This window comes from Podarcis vaucheri (assembly GCF_965113315.1).
Source record: "Podarcis vaucheri genome assembly, chromosome: 13".
In the NCBI taxonomy this organism is placed as follows: Eukaryota; Metazoa; Chordata; class Lepidosauria; order Squamata; family Lacertidae; genus Podarcis; species Podarcis vaucheri.
The window spans coordinates 31,593,498-31,613,541 of NC_138751.1; the positions used below are offsets into that span (position 1 = coordinate 31,593,498).

The 20,044-nt window shown below is 46.8% G+C and overlaps 1 protein-coding gene across 2 annotated transcripts in view; it reads left to right on the forward strand.

The window, feature by feature from the left end:
* Window positions 1-8,341: 8,341 nt before the first annotated feature.
* Window positions 8,342-20,044, forward strand: part of LOC309517800 (corticotropin-releasing factor receptor 1) — a 60,816-nt gene continuing 49,113 nt past the window's right edge. Inside the window, exon 1 of one of the 2 annotated variants that reach the window (XM_082197348.1) lies at window positions 8,342-8,463. In XM_082197348.1, the coding sequence (XP_082053474.1) occupies window positions 8,437-8,463 (27 nt within the window). In that variant the 5' untranslated portion in view covers window positions 8,342-8,436. The remainder of the gene's footprint in view (window positions 8,464-20,044) is intronic. The other variant, XM_082197350.1, reaches the window with a different exon arrangement.

The following is a 20,044-nucleotide window of genomic DNA, read 5'->3' on the forward strand; positions in this document are numbered from 1 at the left end:
CCTGGGGAGATGGAAATGTGGGGATTTGGAGGGTCTTGTTGTGGTTTGCCATTATTTTCTCTGCCTTGTGCTTCTGCCATGCCATTCAGATTGCCTAAATAAAACTGTTCCACACACCACAGTCACTGATGGGCCTTCACACAGTCACTCAACTGCTAATGCAGCCTAGCAGGGCTGTGACCTGGGAGAGCTGGACTGTCAAAATCCACTACAAGGAAGACAAATGGTCTAAAAAGATAGTGGAAGTAACCAAGGCGACCTATTGCATGCTTCAAACACCCCCTTTCCCCTTAAAACCCTCACAAGACAGTCCTTCCTGCAACCCCAATGGCTTATAGTGGTGCTGAGCTACTCACAGTGATTCGGTTTGTAGAGATCATTTTGAATTGTTAGCTTAACTACTCCAGAGTGTTTGCAATCAAGCCCGATGAAAATTTGGTTCACACCTTCGGTTGTAATTATGACGTGAGAAATTCATTCTGTATTAATGCCTCCTAATTACTGCTGGTACAATGGGCTGAGCCATTGAATTGATGCTAATAGATCTCTATGTAACACATCTAGTCAGCTCTCCAGGTGCTATTCAGAATGCAGGAGTGAGGCACATCCCTTGGCTAGAGATCTTGCAAGTGAGGTTAGAATGTCCTTGCTGGCAACAGTTTTGTACCGCAGAAACTATTGTGAATCACAGGGATGCAACTGTACCTTTGAGATCACCTACACAAATCTGCATCTGTAAAGCACATAATCCCACACAAGCCAACCTAGGCCCCCACTTTTTAACAGTCACTTGAAGATTATCTCACATAAAGCTGCCTGTGGTTCTAGGCAAGGGACAAATTAATCAAAGGACTGGACTATAGTTTTACTACCCATTAACTATAGTTTTACTACCCACATACTCTTTAAATAACAACAACTTGCACTAGTATAATATCATTTTTACACTATGATAAGCTGCATTTTGCAACCTCTAGCAAGCGTGCAAATCACATGTGTACATTCTAGTTTGGAAAAGCAAAAAACCTACCAAGGGAACTGAAATCCCATTTTCTAACTGCATGAAATCTCACCTCACCTTTCCCTTCATAAATTCCACCAGCCATTGTCTGCATTTTTAAAAAGCCTCCCAGCCATCGAGGGAGAAGATGACCTTTCCTTTAATTGTTTAGGAAGCAGTTAATGATTTTTTTTTGCATTAGGCACTAATGACTTGGAAGATTTTTCTTCAACAGCTTTTGATGGCTGGTGGTTCCTAGGTATGACACGCCCCACCTCCCTGAGTACAGGCTGGGGAGAAGTGGTCCAGCTGTTGGACTCTGGCCAGGGAAGGAGACAAGTGTTTTACAGCTGGAGGCACCAATATTATGATTTATTTTTTTAAGGGAACAGATGATGATCGCCATCATGATATCTTCACATCCATGAACACAAGAAGCTTGCGTTTAAAAGTAGATAGTAAGGTGTTGTTCTAAGGGTGCTGATTTCTGGGCCCAGCACATGCCTGGTCCAAATACAGAATCCACACAGGCTTTTGGAAAACGCCCAGCAGGGTCGATGGCATGATCAAAGTCTCCCTCCTCCATCCCACTCTCGGCTCAATCTGCCGTATGCTGTGCCAAGGAATCCAGAGTTAAGCATGACAAATGGACTGATTTTCCTCATCCTTGGGAGTGTTTTATTTTGCCTCTGCCACCTCTGACAAGTTGCATTTTGCTATAAATCCCCTCAATTAGGCTCCAAAACAGCTCCGCAGTCATTTCCCTGATGTATGGCGATGGAATTAGCTTAATGTCCCTGGCAACCAATTCCTTGACTAAAAATAGTCCTCGAGTGCTTCTTTCCCTACCCCCCACATATCTCTTGCCCCCCTCCCGTCGCCAATATTTCACACAAAAAATTGAAGACCTCTTCCACCCAGTGAGGAACTGGGAAGGACTGTGAAGGTGCTTCTTGCCGTTGTGCTGCAGGTACCAGATTTAAGGAGCTGAAAGGAAGCGATGGAACTAATCCTTGGCCAAGAAAGGAGTGCCAACCAAACTGGAGGTGTCCAAGAAAGATAAATTCCTGCTCTTTTGCAGTGGAGGCTGGTTCACTGAGGCCAATGGGCTACTGCCTCCCTCCCCTCAAGCTGCCCCCACCTGCCTACCTTCGTCCTTACAACCAATCAGCTGGGGGGCTCTGCCTGCCATTGACTCTGGCTCCCCCTAGTGTTGGTTGGTCTCCCTGACTTCTACTCTACCAGCCCCTAATGGGCACCAGCCACCGGTGACCTTTTTCTAAAACCAATGAGCAAATGAGGATAGGAAGGTATGACATACCAGTCTCCTGCCTGCCTCATTACTACTGCTTCATGTCGCTCAATTCCCCCAAGTGATAGGAAGTTTCAGGCGCAGCATTTTGCAAGGGAGGAGGGGTTCTGTGGGAAGTAAGAGGACTGAAGAGATGCATGCTTTTTTTTCAGAATATCTGCTGATCTACAGCGTGTGGGGGCAGGTACGCAACCAGACAGTGCCAGACATTTAAAGTGGCATCAGTCATTGTCCCCCAAGAGAAACAGCATGCACACACAGCTGGAGCACACACACCAGAGAAACAGGCTTTTGCTTTTGCAACCTTCCAACTCCGAAATTGCTCAGGTCCACGCTTCGATCTCACCCCACCACCACCACCCCAGACACACTTTTGTAGGTAGGCATGAGCATTCCTGGTTCTACAAATATCAACTGGCCAATTTGCAATCAAAGAAGCTATACAAAAGCCTAGAGACGATGTCATCCCAGAACCACATACGAGCTTTTCAGTGGTGTTGTTACATGCATGATCTGCATGCCATGAGAGGGCTTTGCTGACTGGGATCCAGCTCCAATTTTAAGACTGTACTGCTCTACAGAAATCACTTGCCTGTCCATTTTGTTCCACTTAGATAGCATCGTGTTACAAACAAATGTGCCATCTTTTCTCCCCAAAGAGTGTTAGGAGAATGGCGAGGAAAGTAGGAACAGAGCTGGGGCTACCAAGGGACAAGGGGAACATAAAATAATTCAAATACACAGGCTCCTGGTCTGCTTCTGTTTCACATCTTCATTGTAAAACAAAGACTGCAAATAGGCAACAGCTTCTCAGGAGAGTGGAGGTGGTATGATGGAGGCACAATTACATGTGGCTTGTACACAACCCCTACTGTTTGCTTCTTTTGTTGCAAAATGAATACATCGTTACGTATATGTGCTACAAATAATACTTCACAACTATCCAAAATTTTGATATCATAACTGTCAGGAGCCCAGGCTGCCATCTTGATAACGCAGCACACAAGTCGTAATTAGCTTGAAGATTTATTGCAAAACAAACAATCAGTCTCGGACGCTCTATCGGAGCTTCCATACCTTACGATTCAGTTGACCCTTCTGAGGAGCACTTCCTGGTTCTGCAGAATATCCTGAACCTATAACCCTTACGTTTCTGGGTTTGTTTCCTGTCTAATACGTTTCCCATACGTCTATTCCTTGGACCCAGGGAATTAATAGCCTCCTCTTCCAGTGAGGAAATGCTACCCCTCCTGCTTTCCAAGCCTGCCTGTGCTTCTTGAGCGAGTTGGCTTCTCTCCATCTCGCTCTCTGCTAACGTCTTATCAACATCCCAATGTCAGGGGGAGGGGGAGGAGACAGCCGACTGCTCTTAGCTGTCTGACTGCTTTCTAACTCATGCTATGCTTCTCTACTTGGGGCAGATGTGCTCATGACAATAACCTTTTCAAGGGATCCAGAATGGTTTGTCCTACACCAGGGAAACCTGTAGCCCTCCTGTTGTTATTGGGATTCCATTTCCCAGCAGCCCCAGCCAGCAAGCCCAATGGCCAGGGATGATGGGAGTTGTAGTCCCAACGTCTGGTGGAGGACCAGACGGTTCCCACAACTATCGTTTACATTCATTTATTTAGTTCTGTTGTTGTCTCTGAGCAAGCTAAGCAGTCTTGCAGATACCTGAAGGACCGCACAACCCTGAACATTCCATTTATCAGCAACAATAGTGGGATGAGTTGGTAAATCACACGCATTGTGTCTGTCATACCTTCAGCATTCTCTCTGGGGGAGGACTTTTGCATAGTCTCTATCACACTTTTAAGGGTGTTGTGGACCCATTAGACCTCCTTCGATTCCCCCTCGTCCATGCGCCGTTCTCCTCCAACTACTACTGACATTCTGCTCCCTAATTCCGGATGTTTCCCATCCTTTGAAAACCCAAATAGCAGAGCTAAAACTCCAGATTTAGGGAGGAGAAAGTGTGGGGACAGCAGTAGTTGGAGAATGCAACATGGACGAGGGGGGATCGAAGGAGGCCCAAGAGGTTCATGATCCACATTGAACTGAGTCTGATCAGGCCCTAACACACTGTCCTGCAGAGTGCTTGAAAGGGGCTCAGCAAGACTCAACAATCTCCTGATCGCCAGGGCTTGCTAAACCCCAGCCAAGTGTTCTCTTCTGCAGCTCTTGCAAGGAGCTTTGCAAGCTGGTGGTTGGGTTTTGCCAAGGCCTCTTGCAAAGCCCCAGGCACAGTGCTTTGCATGGCTAGGGCTTGGCATGTGCTACTCACCAGCTGATCCGTGGATGCCTGCAAATGCCTCTTTAGCTGAGTCACGTCTTTACCTGCCCCACACATTGATGTCATATATGATGTGGGGTGTGGAGCAGCTGGGTGTGGTTTCAGTGAAATGGCTTTGCAAGCCTGCGGGATAGCTCAGTCAGTAGAGCATGAGACTCTTGATCTCAGGGTCATGGGTTCGAGCCCCACATTGGGCAAAAGATTCCTGCATTGAAGGGGGTTGGACTAGATGACCCTTAGGATCCCTTCCAACTTTGAGAGCAAAAACTTTACAATGGAGAAGCCTGGCAGGGCCTAACTGGGCCCATGGGCTGGGGATTCCCCACATCTGCTCTAAGAGAAAGCTTGCCATCTGTCTCATTTCTTAGAGAAAGGAATGGGCAGCACATTCCTAAAATCCACAGACAGTACAAAACTGAGAGGATTTAGTGAACACTTTAGAGGACAGGAGAAAAAAAATCCCAAGGCAACTTGACACACTTGAAGAGCTGGGCTGACAACTTTAAAATAAAACTGCAAAAGGGTAAATGCACACTTCTGCTCAAGGGGAGGACCAAAACGAGGCTCCAAAAGCCAACTGGCTGGGCAGAACCGGTGCTGAAAATTGAAAGGGGCTGAGCATGAGCTGACCATGTGATGCTGTAGCAAAAAGGGGGCCTTTTGGTTCAAATTAGTGAATGCAAAAATATCCAACTCTTAGGAGGTAATTTCAGCTCCACACTTAGTAGCTCCAAGAGCACGTTTCATATGTGAAGCTTAAATATGGCCGTGGGCCTTTCTTACGCTATTTACAAGGATGTTTGATCATGTTAATGCGGAAAGAGAGGCATCTGCAGTGCAAAGCAAAAGAGGATCGCATTGCAAAGTGAATGAGGCAAGACCCTCTTTCCTTTAAGCTTCACATGCAAAAAGAATCTACAACCAGACTCCCACCCTGGGAGTCCTCTGTTCAGTTTAAAGGTAAAGCTAAAGGGAACCCTGACCATTAGGTCCAGTCGTGGCCAACTCTGGGGTTGCGGTGCTCATCTTGCTTTATTGGCTGAGGGAGCCGGCGTACAGCTTCCGGGTCATGTGGCCAGCATGACTAAGCTGCTTCTGGCAAACCAGAGCAGTGCACGGAAACACCGTTTACCTTCCTGCCAGAGCAGTACCTATTTATCTACTTGCACTTTGAGGTGCTTTTGAACTGCTAGGTTGGCAGGAGCAGGGACCGATCAACGGGAGCTCACCCCGTCGCAGGGATTCGAACCGCCAACCTTCTGATCAGCAAGTCGTAGGCTCTGTGGTTTAACCCACAGCACCACCCGTGTCCCATCCGTGTCTGTTCAGTTTGGGGGGCCCTAATTTAAGGAGAATGTTGTGAAACTGGGAAGAGGAGTTGCAAGGAGATCTACAAGAGTCTTGGAGACAAGCCCTATGAGGAAAGGCTTGAAGCAGCAAATTGCAATCTGTGTGACAGGGCACAATAACGCTCATGTACCTGCAAAACGAACTATTTCAATCATATACTGTGGGGATCAAAGTAGCCACTGCCCATTGCCTCTTTGCATGTTTAAGTACTCTGAACTTCCTTCCTTCCAATCTTGAGCATGCTCAGATCAGTGACTCGTGCAGAAACACAGAGGGCATACTCCTATGAAGGTACATAGCGTTCGATTTTACAAACTAAGCCCTTTCATTCGTGGAGGGGGAAACACGCCTCGTTTATCAGACGTTGGGGAAACACTGGCTTCGGTGTGTGTTCAGTCTGGGGGGAGGGGAGTAGGTTCAGGATGTGGGTGACAACTAAAAGTGTGTCCCAAAGTGGAGAGAAATTATTAATGCACCTTATCCTCTAAGACAGGGGAAGGGAGACCTGTAGTCCTTCAGATGTTGCTCGATTCTAACTCACATCAGCCTCAGCCAGCGTGGCCAATAGCCAAAGATGGTGGAAATTCTAAAGCACCTTTTAAATGCAATGCCATTCATGTGAAATAGCTAGATAGGCAAGTGCTTACCCTATTATTTCCCACTTCCACTTGAAGAACTTGACAGAGAGCAGCAGCTTCAAATTATAGGACTGTAGATTTAAGCCAAATGCCAGGAGAAATTTATTAATAGGGCAGTTCAGCAGTGAATCGATGGTCTTTGAAGCGTCTGGAACCTCCTCTTGAAGGTCTTCTATGGGAAGGTCAAACCATTAGGCAGAGTGTGAAGTAGCCTTAGATGGCAGATGTTGGGCACCATTAAAACGCACCACACATTGATGTAATTATGATTTTCTTTTTTTAATAGAGACTGTGTGGCTTTAGTCTCAGGTTGGGTTTGAGATCCTACGTTTAATCTTGGATGGTTCATCAGGGATCTTGCCCCAGAGCAGAAAACTGGAACTCGGTGGCCAGCTGAGACTTGGTTCATCTCAAGGCAGATAGGCTGATTTTATTGCACTGGCAACACGTCCTTCTCTCCCCTTTCGTTATTCTAATTCTGTAGTGCTTCAAGACTGCACTCTGTTTACATCACACACACAAAGACAGGCCCATCAGAGAGAAGCAATGGGGTTGAATAGCTATGATATTATTATTATTATTAGCCCTAAACGGCCTCAGTCCAGTATACCTGAAGGAGCGTCTCCACCCCATCATTCTGCCCAGACACTGAGGTCCAGCGCCGAGGGCCTTCTGGCGGTTCCCTCACTGTGAGAGGCCAAGTTACAAGGAACGAGGCAGAGGGCCTTCTCAGTAGTGGCACCCGCCCTGTGGAACACCCTCCCACCAGATGTCAAAGAGAAAACAACTACCAGACTTTTAGAAGACATCTGAAGGCAGCCCTGTTTATGGAAGCTTTTAATGTTTAATAGATTATTGTATTTTAATATTCTGTTGGAAGCTGCCCAGAGTGGCTGGGGAAACCCAGCCAAATGGGGTATAAATCATAAATTATTAAAATATTATTATTATATGATGGCTCCCTCCCCAAAGGCACAGCCAGGCCACCTCCCCACTCTCCACCTATAGCAAAAACGGGGAACCTGTGGTCCTCCAGGTGTGGTTGGATGCCAACTCCCATCAGCTCCAGCCAGCAGAGCCAAGGGCCAAAGAGGTAGTCCAACAATATCTGGGGAGCACCAGGCTCTCCATCTGTGACCTACAAGGTGTGCAGTAAACCGCCAACAGGTGCACGATGGGGAAGGGCTGTAGCTCAGTGACAGAGCATCTGAAGGTCCCAGCTTCAATCGCTGGCATCTCCAGGTAGGGTTGGGGGAGAGAGGGGGGGGGAAACCTTGTCTGAAATCGAAGAGCTCCACTGCCCACCAGTTTAGAGACAATGCTCCGCTATATGGGCCAGCAGTCTGACTCAAGCAGCACCCTTTGTTCCTACGCCTGCAGAACAAATGGGTCCAGGTGAGTCAGGTATGAGCTGGAACTTGAGCAGTTTTACTGGGGCACAGTGGGGTGAAATGAGAGAGACGGTGCTCAAGCCCAAATCAGATGGCGTTCAAAAGCCGGTGGTGGTGGTGGTAGGTGACCGCAGAGCGGTGTCCTGGGCGATGTGAACATCCTCGCCTCCAGCTCAGGTGTGCGTAGGAGAGGGAGGAGTGTCCCCGCCTGCTTCTTAAACTGCAGGGGCCCCTGCAATCTCCTGCTGGGGGGCAGGGAAGAGGCCACCCGTGGCTGCCTGTAGGCAGACCCTTCCCAAGACATAAAGTGGAGGCAGGTGGGGGCGGGGCAGGCCGGGGGAGGAGGCTGCCGCGGCGGCGGCGGCGGCGGCTCGCCTGGCTTTTAGCTTAGTTTGGCTCGGCTGCTGCAGGAGATTTCTGGACTGGACGGGGACGACTTGAGCTGCAGAGCGATGGAAGCCCGGAGCAGGGGGTTGCAGGTAAGAGGCGGGCTGCGGTTTGACCTAGAGTGGGCAGAAGGGGGGGAGGGTTCTGGATCCCTCCCACTCCCCCTCGATTCAACTTTCCACTCCCCGGGGTACGCTGGTGGTGGTGGTTGGGGGCGTTGAAGGGAAGAGGGCAGAGGCAAGAGTGGGGATATACACACACCAGACTGGCAAATGGGAGGGGGGGAGAAAAGATCCCCTCTTCCTTCTCCTCTTCTTCCTGCCCCTTCTCTTCCTCATCCAGCCTTCCAACCACGGGGTGGGCAGCGAAACCGGGGGTGAGTTAGGGGTGCTCTGATCCAGTATGGGCAGTGGAGACTGGGAGAGGAAGGGGAGTCTCGACTCCCTCTCTTTTTAAATTTCCCCTCCCCTTTCTCCCATCTGTGGGTACGGAGTCTGTGTTTGTGTGTTTTATTGTGTGAAGCCGGGAGCAGAGCCTCTTCCTCCTCTTCCATCACTGCCCCCCCCCCGGCTTTTTTTGCCTCTCTGCTGGAGCGCCTCAAAAAACGCCAGCCCAGCTTTCGAGTCCAAGACTCCCTGGCCAGCTTGCTTGCTTGTGTGTGAGCAAGTAACCCCAGCCTCTGAGTAACCCATGGAGTGAGCAGGCTGAGGAGCGAAGTGCTGTTCATGATGGGATCTTTTAAATAAATAAATAAATCCTGGTTAATTAATCTGTGATAACTGCTCCATTACTTAATGATCCCTAACACAGATTAGAATCTCCGCTCAGCCCCGCTAAACATGCAATGTCCCTGATTACAAGGAAGGAAGTGTAGTTGAAGCTATCAGGGCAACTGATAGCTCTCTCTCTCTCTTTCTCTCTCTCTTTGTGAGTGTGTAGCTTTGTTCCACACACACCAAGAAATCTGTGTAGCATTTCAGGAAAGGCAAAATGCCACGGCAAAAGATTCACATACTGTATTTGGAAACCAGCAATATTACTTTGTACTCTAACCTGGTGTCTTTCAGAATTTTGACCTTCAGGAAATGCCTTTTTTCTTCCACACAGCTTCCAAGGAGCCCTTAAGTGCAAGTTTGTGTGGGTGGGGTGGGGGGACTGTGGTGGAACCTTGTTTCCAACAGAGGAGACAGCCGCAGTACTCTGAGCAGCGCCGGGCAGTTCCATATAGCTGCTCTGTTAATTTCCCATAATGCCCCAGACATAATGGGACTCCAGAGCATTGTGGGAAATTGAAACAGTGGCTAGCCTGGTTTTTTTTTTTTTTTTTTAAGAGGTGTTAACCGTGAACCCTGCTGGAGCACTGGAGGCCTGGCAACTGTGGAAAGCCGGTGGGAGCTGTTCTTAAGTATCTGTTTTATGACCACTACACACTGCAGAGGATTTTGGGGCACATTCTAGCGATTCATAGTCTGGCCAGGTGAGCCTTGCCATGGTTTGTTGGGCCAGAGACTGTTCATAAGTGGTGAACTAAGGGTCTGCCTGCTGGTTGTACGTCGACGGGAAAATTGGCATTGGGGGCAAGCTGCCCTTCAGCAAAGCAGGGGGTTGGACTAGATGGCCCTTAGGGTCCCTTCCAACTCTACAATGCTATGATTCTATGAAAATTGAGCTACCATTATTGAGTTTCCCATTGAGAAATCCCTGATAGACTTTCAGCAAAGAACGTGAGAGCCACTGCTCTGCTCCGCATTCCATGTGACATGGGTGGTGCTGGAATAATGGGATGCGAGGTTGTGCAACTCTTCAGAAATATCGGGACGGATTGTACCCAATTAAAAAAACAAAACACTACGCATTTGCAAAGGCTCCCTAGCTGGCTTTTGTTTGTGTTGACTATTTGAATATTATATTTTTATACACCTCGGAACAGGTCATTGACTGGTGGTCCCAATTTTCAAAGCCTTCCCCTATAGCAAGTAGCTCGACTCAGCGCATTCTTACGAAATTATTTGCTCTGAGGGCAGCTTTGGGCAGTTCAACAGCTCTCTGCTTGCGGCACGAGGAGGACTAGAGCAGGACCGGTGTCAGGCTTGGGAGGACCCTTGGCAGGGTGCCCCCACCCCACAACCCAACACTTGCACACACAATGAAGGGCAGGCTCCAACCCTGCTTGTGATGGTGACAGCACCTCTGTGCTTTTGCTGCTGCCACTGTTGTGGTGCTCCCTGCCTCAACGCCAAACCCAGGGCAGAGGCACTTTTGAATGGGAGATAAGCTTCACTGCCTTCTATGATGGTCGCCTGTCATTGTAAGTTACCCCAAATGGAGTGCCCTGGCAGCTCACAGATCTATGAAATTTTCATGTTTTAGACTACAGATCAACGAAATACAAATCAGGGGTGCCAACTTGAATAAAATATGGGGGGGTAGATAAGTCCAGCCCTGTGTATTCGATCACAATACACCATTTGAATGGCAACGCCCATCAATGGGGGGGGGGCAGCCTTCTCAAATATTTTATTGGGAAGGGGCCCGAAGGGACCTTGGCCCCTAGGAGTCGACTCCTGTGACCCATCCTATAGGCTGGAGCATTACATTTTTGACGACTTAAAAGGGCTGTTGGGAGAGGAGTGTGGCTCCTTTTCAAAAGTGCTGCTACTCCATCCAGAGCTGAAGAATATCCTTGTTGAGAGCAAAAACAGTGGCAGAGAAATCTGCGGCTGCCATTGCCACAAGCGAAACTGGACTCTGACCTGGTGGTGGTGGTGGGATTTAGGGGAAGTAGAGGGCCCCATCACCAGACCTATGCCAAGGTCCCTGCAAAATCCGGCATTGTCCCTGCCGCAATCCTCCGTTTGCCACAAGCAGATCGTAAGGTGCACTGCCCACTGTTGAAAAGCACCTGGGGGTTGGATCAATGGGGAGGGGGGTGAATGGCAGCATGACTGGGTCAGGTCAGTGAGGGACCCTTCCAAATTCTTGGGGGCCCTGGCCAGTGACTGATATAGTTGACTGCTGGCACCAGGCATGGACTGACGGTATGCCTTGATAGGCTGGTCAGTCGGGTGCAAAGTGTTCAAAACAGGAGCCTTGTATTTTATTCCACACTCTGTAACATCTAGGACAGCTTACCCATGTCATGACACGGTGGTGTTGTGGTTTCCCCATCCCACATCATTAGTGGGAAAATGCATGACACTGTGACATCCGGTTACAGGGAAATTGTCCTAGGCATTATGGAAAGCAGGGTGGGCAGGGAAATGAACAAATCGTTGCCATTGCTGGCTGCAACTGTGCATTTAAGCTCACTTGTAGTTTTGGTGTGAGGCACCATCACAAGCTATGTTAAAAATGCAAAGTCTGAATTGAAATCAAACCAATAGTTTTCACAAACAAAAGGAAAACACAAGGGCATTCGTGTCAGATAAGCTTAAAACAGAACATCACTGCTGAGATTGGAGCACGTTTCTGCTATGTGATTAGGTATAACTTTACTGCAGGAAAATGATCTCTCCATCTCTCAAACACATTCATGTTTCCCTGGTGATGGTCGTAGTAGTGGAGGACAATAATAATTGTGGAATAAATACGGGACACAAATTGCAGATGAGGCATGCTAGTAGCCACAATGCCCATGTTCCGCCTCCTCTTTAAAAAAAAAAAAAATATTAAATTTTCCATTTTAACAATCCAATAAAACCACATTAAAAATATTCCAAATCATAATACAATTCAAAAAAACAATTTTTATATCTTTGGGTGACTTCCCATGCTCTGAAGTTCAGATGAGGCATGCTAGTAGCCACAATGCCCATCTTCCACCTCCTCTGTCTTCTTGTATTCTTATGCTCTTCTGCAGTATTTTCCCCACACCCATGCTCAAGAACACACATTTCTCCAGAAAATGATGTGTCCTGGGCATGGTTCGAAGTTAGCCAGGCACCAGGTACATTTTGCAACCAGGGATTGGCAGATTGCAAGCACTTTGAGAAGACTTGGCACCACATGTGGCGATTTGAGACTCCAGAAGAAAATTGTCACCACTGACCACTGAGGGCGCAGGAGGAGAAATGCTTCTATGCCCTGCGTGCAAATGAGATAGCTGGCTGCTCCCTTCCCTTTTCTGCTTTGCCTCCCCACCCCCCCAAAAGCATGTGAGTTCAAATCTAGCACAACACTTTACATAACAATAATAATATAATATAATTATTATACAGTGGTACCTTGGTTCTAGAACATCTCCATTGACAAACATTTCAGAAAACCCAGAAGTAAATGCTTATGTTTTCGAACATGCCTCAGAAGTCGAACGGCTTCCACTGCGTGTTTTTACATTTTCTCAACTGAATTTGCAGACACCCCTTTGCGCCTCGGTTTTCGAAAGTTTTGGAACTCAAACGGTCTTCCAGAATGGATTACGTTTGAGAACCAAGGTACCACTGTAATTAAAATAAAATAAAATAAAAATGTCAGCCTTTGTAAATATCAATTATTCAACTGACTTATGGTTTTGGCCACGATTGCAGGGGCCAAGCCCCATTTACGTCTGTGGTGTCCAATTAAGAATTGCTATTAAAAATGTGATATTGACAATGTGTCACTGATGTGAACTGTGTGTTAGTTCATGTGTTTCAAAAATATAAATAGAAAGTATGGCAGAATTGGGGGGGAAGAGGGGAAATAATGCGACTAGACTTTGTGTTGTGGTGCCCGTAACCTAGGCTCCAGAGGCCAACAGCTTTTCAAACACTGGCCTGGGTCCTGCCACTGTATTAACATCTGGAATCTGGAGCAGCATGGGCAGGGCAGATCCCATGGGTTCTTTCTGCTTGATTGTCAGGCACTTTCTTGGCTGAGATATAATTGGGCAGAAAGGACCCAAATATTTGGCTCTGGCTATGTGATTGCTGGTATTCATACATATATTGTAGCAGCACAAGAAGACTGTTGGGGAAGTGGATCCCACAGTGATGTAAGCATGTGTGAATGGTGTCCCCCTTGTTTGGATGAAGTATAATAGGCTCCACAAACATGGATGGAGCTTCCAAACATTCCTGTGAAGTCATGGGATGAAGTCATAGGAAATGTCACCTCATTGCTTTGGTAACATAGAGAGTTATAGGTGGGTTCCAAAATATAATTTGTCCCTTTGAACACATTTCCCCACCATATCTCAGTTCTGGAACATATGAATTAACAATGTGCAGAGTGTCTCCCTCTCCCTCTCCCTCTCTCCCTCTGAGTAACCAAAGTCTTTGATGTGCCCTGATTCTTCTGGGGTTTAGTTGCGACATCATCCAGGTCAGAGGTATGGCTTTCAAGCAGGCCAAAGACCCAGCACCTCTCTCTTTCCTCAAGATGAAAGCAGCAGGCAGCTCCCAATTTCCACAGACGAATTAATGCATTTTGTGATGTGCATAATCCACACACATCCATTATTCCTTTGAGCAAATATAGTTGGCATAATTTCCCCCAACATGTATTCATTCTGAATTCAGACAGGAATTAATGAATGCAAATCAACAATGGCAGTTATTTTTACACCTTGGGAAAGATACCCTTTTCTGAGGAGAACTTCGAGCCCATCCAGTGCTGTCGAAAGCATGAATATGTGAGAGGATGATTATAGTTTGCAGGCCCCCTTGGCAAAGGAATGTGGCAAAGTGCCTGAAGAAGCCATGAGTTGACTTCAGGTCTTGTGCGGTCAGGTTTTTTTTAATATAAAAAAGAATAGAATTCCCCCTGTGTTCCACCAATGTGCTTTATGTTTGCAAAAGTACAATGCATACTCAAGACCTCTTACTAGCTTATTTGTATTAAGTAAAAGGTAAACGGATAAAGGACCCCTGGACGGTTAAGTCCAGTCGAAGATGACTATGGGGTTGCGGCGCTTATCTCGCTTTCGGGCCAAGGGAGTCGGCGTTTGTCCACAGACAGCTTTCTGGGTCATGTGGCCAGTATGACTAAACCGCTTCTGGTGCAACGGAACACCGTGATGGAAACCAGAGCACACGGAAACGGCGTTTACCTTCCCGCCACCACAGTACCTATTTATCTACTTGCAATGGCATGCTTTCGAACTGCTACATTGGCAGGAGCTGGGACAGAGCAATGGGAGCTCACCCCGTGGTGGGGATTTGAACTGCCAACTTTCCAATCGGCAAGGCCAAGAGCAGGCATCCCCAAACCAGCCCTCCAGATGTTTTGGGACTACAATTCCCATCATCCCTGACCACTGGTCCTGTTAGCTAGGGATGATGGGAGTTGTAGTCCCAAAACATCTGGGGGGCCGAGTTTGGGGGTGCCTGTCCAAGAGGCTCAGTGGTTTAAACCACAGTGCCACCCACGTCCCTCATCTGTATTAAGTGATCCCAAGTGTTCACCCTGGCTTAAGAATGTAGGAAGTACTTTCCTTATCAGATCAGAGAGAAAACCTGAATTATTTGCAAGAATACCCGCAAACAGCAGGCATTAGATAGCCCACCAGAAATTAGCCAATGGTGCACCAAAGTCACTCATCACATGTGTGTATGGCTATTATTTGTACACACAACCCCCCCCCAACAACCCAGCTGTTAAAAACTGAATGTGGATCATGGTTGGGAATAGGGACTGGGGCATTTTCAAGGGAAGGTATTATAACAGAAACATAGGAATATTCATATTCTTCGCGTGCATTATCTCAGAAGTCCTTACCACACCTCTGATAGGTAGATCAATATTTACAAATGCGGCAGATTCAGGGGGCTGAGGCTAACAAAAAAAGAATGGATTCCCTAAATCCACTGAATGGGTTTTATTCATGGCTGACAGCACAAGATGCTGATTTTAGTGAGATACTGATTTTCACAGATACACACATACTTAAGTGTGGCACTGTGTAAGGTTAATGAAATGAAAAGGGGGGGTTGAAATACAGATGATGGACTCCAGCTCCCAGCATTCCTGACCACTGGCTGATGGGAGCTGGAGTCCAACAACCTGGTTTTTGCCACTTTGGGGCTCCTTTGGGAGCAAGGAGGGGATATAAATTTAATAAATAGAATTAAGATATCTGGAGGGCCACAGCTATAGTTTCTAAAAGAAATGCTTGAGCTGTAGCTTTCTTATTTGTAGAATTTGGAGTTAACCTGCTACATTTTTTTTTGTCTTGAGGAAGAAATGTCAAAGTACGGCCCCTCTCCTGCATGTGAGGAAAATCGGCTGCAGAGTTCTCTGTGGAAGTCTAATGGAGAGGAATGAGAGCTGGCCAAGAACGTAGTAGTGGATTCTCCCGCAGGAGTTCAATCTCCCTATCTTTATTAATTTATTGCTTAAAATATATTTAAACTGCCCTTCATCCTTATGGATACCAAACCGGTATGCAATGGGCATTGTCAAATTCACTATGCCAAGATAGAACAACTGGATAGCTCAGTTGGTTAGAGCGTGTTGCTGATAACATCAAGGTTGCAGGTTCGATCCCCATATGGGACTGCTGCATATTCCTTCATTGCAGGGGGTTGGACTAGATGATCCTCAGGGTCCCTTCCAAACGCCACAATCTATGAAATGCACTAGTACAAGGGGGGGGGGGGAACCCACAAATCTGCAAGTAAAACAGATTTTGAAACACCTGTCTTCCCACTCTGCTGACCTTAATGATTCATGGAAAGTCAACTGTGGATAGACTCTGTGCCCTGAGGTCAGACTCCTTTAGTACTGACATTGCTTGTTCTGGTTGCTGTTTGCCTCTCATTCACTGGCAAGCTGGAACTTACGAGCAAATTGATTTATTATTTCCTTTTTACAAAACTACCATAAATCTCCAGTGCCCTTTTCCCTTGTCGGAAGAAAACTGACAATTCAAAAATGCTCTGAAGCTAACATCTCTCGAACAAGCAGAGCACAGCAGAGCCACATCTCTGCTTTCCATGTTCAGAAAAACTACAGTGGCTTTTGCCTCCCGGAATATGGGTACTGAATATCCCTCACAGGCTAGTGTAATAATAGCAGTGGGTTGCGAATCACCGGTCTATCCCATCTTAATGCAGGGGAGAAGGGAAGTCTAAAAGATTTACAGTTGTTTTAGAGTCATGGTGATTTGCAGTTAAATGAAACAACTACATCCAGTGATTATAAATCCCTATAACTTTAGACCAGGGATGGAGAACCTGGCTGTTGCCATTCAGATGTTGATGGACTCTAGATCCTATAAAGTCATGTCCCAGAGTGTGGCTGCTGTCAGCTACTAGGAGCCACAGGTGAGAGCTGAGCGCCACATAATAAATCTTTACAAATAACATCAACCTACCGCTTCCCTCCCAAATCCCTGCTTCTCACTTAAACATATATTGAGTGGTCTCTCATAACACAGTTAACGCTAACCTGTTCCAAATTGTTCAAGGCACAGTTAAGAAAATGCCACCAGCTGTCTGCTTGTTAGCAAAATTACCTCAGGAAGGCTCGCGCCTCACAGTCGTTCTGCTGCCTGACTTCTGAGGGTGGGACTCTGGAGGCAAAAGGAGATGCCCAGAATTGCTCTGGAAAGCAGAGGAGAACAGTGCAGTGTCTTCGTCAATAAACATCAGAACTCTTGTCTTCCATAGGTAGTATCCAAACATATGTGAAACTGGGAACAGAAATGCATCATCACTTTTAATATAAGAGCAGACAGGACAACATTTCTATATGTTATGGGTGGGTGTGGACTTAAGAAATGCCCAGAGCCTACATATATACATAGCAGGATTACTGATTACAGCGGTACCTCGGGTTAAGTACTTAATTCGTTCTGGAGGTCCGTTATTAACATGAATCTGTTCTTAACCTGAAGCACCACTTTAGCTAATGGGGCCTCCTGCTGCTGCTGCCATGCCGCCGGAGCACGATTTCTGTTCTTATCCTGAAGTAAAGTTCTTAACCTGAGGTACTATTTCTGGGTTAGTGGAGTCTGTAACCTGAAGCGCATGTAACCTGAAGCGTATGTAACCCGAGGTACCTCTGTATATGGAAAGAAGCCAGCATCTATCAGAAACCCTGCTTCTCAGTTGTTCGTGTACACCAGCTTTTACCAACTTAACACCCTTCAGACATTTTGGACTACAACTCCCATCAGCCAGTAGGGGTTGATGAGAGTTGTAGTCCCTCCATAACTGGAGGACACCCCCTTGCCTACCACTGAACTACGGCTTGGGTTCACTTGTAGTACTTGCATCATGATGGATAGTCCCCTCTCAAGAACTGTCTCTGCATGTGTGCAGAGAGAATTGTCACCAAAAGACAGGCTAGGGGATGTATAATGAGCCGTTCTGAGGTAATTTTAGTCTGTGGGCAGTCAATGGTACCACAAGACAGCACTCGGGTTGTAGGAGATTTTCAGTGTGGGTTAAACAAGATCAATGGTTTATTGAGAGACATGTGTATTATTTGAGATTGTGTATTGGTGTGTTGTGTTCTTTCATCCTGGTGGAATGTTTGATTTGGGTGGGGCGAACTTGAAGTGTGCACTTTGCATAGCACAGTGACAATAAGCCTGTCTTGAGTAATCAAAACTGTCCTCATTCTTGGACAGCTGTTTAGCCCAAACATATGGGCTAGCAAGCCAAACTCCTAAACTTTCCCAATTTAATTGGGAGATTTCAGCCCCAAAAGACATTTTTTTTTGCACTGTGCTCTTGCATGGGTCCGTTGACGCGCATGGGAGCATGGCCCCAAAAGACACATGTCTTGGAAACTATGGCAAGCATTGGGTGCTGCCCCACTGGGGCAAATGGGGCACTGCCCCACCAACCTCTGCCTACTCTCAGCCTGCTCCCACCTGCCTGCTTTCTTATTTACAACGAGTCCAGCAGGCAGCCCTGTCTGTCAACTGCCTCCTCTTTAGTTTTGATGTTGCCTTTGTATAACTCAGCAGGGAGAAGAATGGGGACCAAACTAGAATTAGTTGGTTCTGCCTCTTGTTGGCTCTGGATCCAACTACTGTTGACCTCTCTGCCTTCCTCCCTACCCTACCCAGGAAGCACCAGTCACTAGTGCAAGCAAGTGAGCACCAAAGAGATCAAAACTTAACTTTGGTGTGAATATGCATAGGATCAGACTGTCAATGTACAAGGAAATATAACCTTTAAAGCTCATGTACAGAGTTACAACAGATGGTCCTATACAGGCACTGTGAATGATGAGAAGTTACCAGGAATTAGCCTCCCTTGGAAGAAGAGATCACTAGAGACTTAAGGGGTTTTATAATATTTGGATCTGCCTGCAATTCAATGCACAATTACTTGGAAGTACTGTAAGCTCCACTGGCCTCAGTGGGACTACTTTCTGGGTAAAGATGCATAAGATTGTACTACTGTTCAGTGTCCAAGTGCTGACTGTTGAAGGACAACTTGAAAGCCCCTCCCTCTCTCTCTGTTTAGGGTTTTATTTTTACCTTTAAACCATATATTGGCTGGACAGCCGTTCAAACAGAGGGGCTATCCTCTGCAAGAGACGCAGTTTGAATCCCCGCGACAGGGTGAGCTCCCGTTGCTCGGTCCCAGCTCCTGCCAACCCAGCAGTTCGAAAGCACATCAAAGTGCAAGTAGATAAATAGGTACCGCTCCAGCAGGAAGGTAAACGGCATTTCCGTGCGCTGCTCTGGTTCACCAGAAGCAGCTTAGTCATGCTGGCCACATGACCTGGAAGCTGTCTGCGGACAAATGCCAGCTCCCTCGGCCTATAGAGAGGGATGAGCGCCGCAACCCCAAAGTCATCCATGACTGGACCTAATGGTCAGGGGTACCTTTACCTTTATCCTCTGCAGAGGACAACACCTGGCCACCTGAATGCTTTCAGATCCCCAGAGTCATTCTTCCCTAAGTTGCTTTTATCATTTAGCTCACACTCTGCCTCTTCAGTCTGGAGTCACTTTCCAGCGTCTGAAAAATGCTTCTTTAGTTACCTCTCACACAAAGACTTTCCCATCAGCTTCATTCTCTCCATCAGTGGGAGTCATCTTCTGGTAGCTCTCTGGTTCAGAATATTTCAGAAATATCTCCAATAATTTCCCTGCCATTAGCACCATTAAGGAGCCATCAGCAACTCATCTCAAGTCATCATTTGTGCAGTCCTGTAGCTGATTGTGTGTGTGTTTGTTTCTGTGTGAGAGAAAGGCTTGCTGGCCCATTATGCTTCCATGTTGCAGATCTGCAATTTTGGACAAACACAGCCCAAGGCGTCAGATTATTAGAAAAATCTGGAAGCTGGACATGTATACACTTCTACATTGATTGGGGTGGGGACTGTTAGTGTATGTTGTAAAGGAACAGTAGCAAGAAATCTGACTTGCATATGGTCTGAACCACTGAGATTATAAGAAAAAGTGGTACCTGGACTTTTTAGAACCTTTCCCCAGATACCATTTTCTGTTTGAAGCAATATTATTAGCAGTACCAGAAGCAATGATAGTACATTTATATACTGCTTAATGTCAAAGTAGGTTCCTAAACAGTTTACAAAGTGAGGAAGAGGTAAGTGCACCGAGATCATCTGGCCCAAGCTCTTTCCCTCTTGATCCTGGAGTTGGTAATTAAGGGCTAGGATTTTGGGGAGAGGGGAGGAGAAAAGAACAGCAGACACCATGTATCTCTTTTTACTTCTCTCTTTCTCTCTCTGATTCTGGCATGCAGCTTAGAAACAGTGACCTCTTCT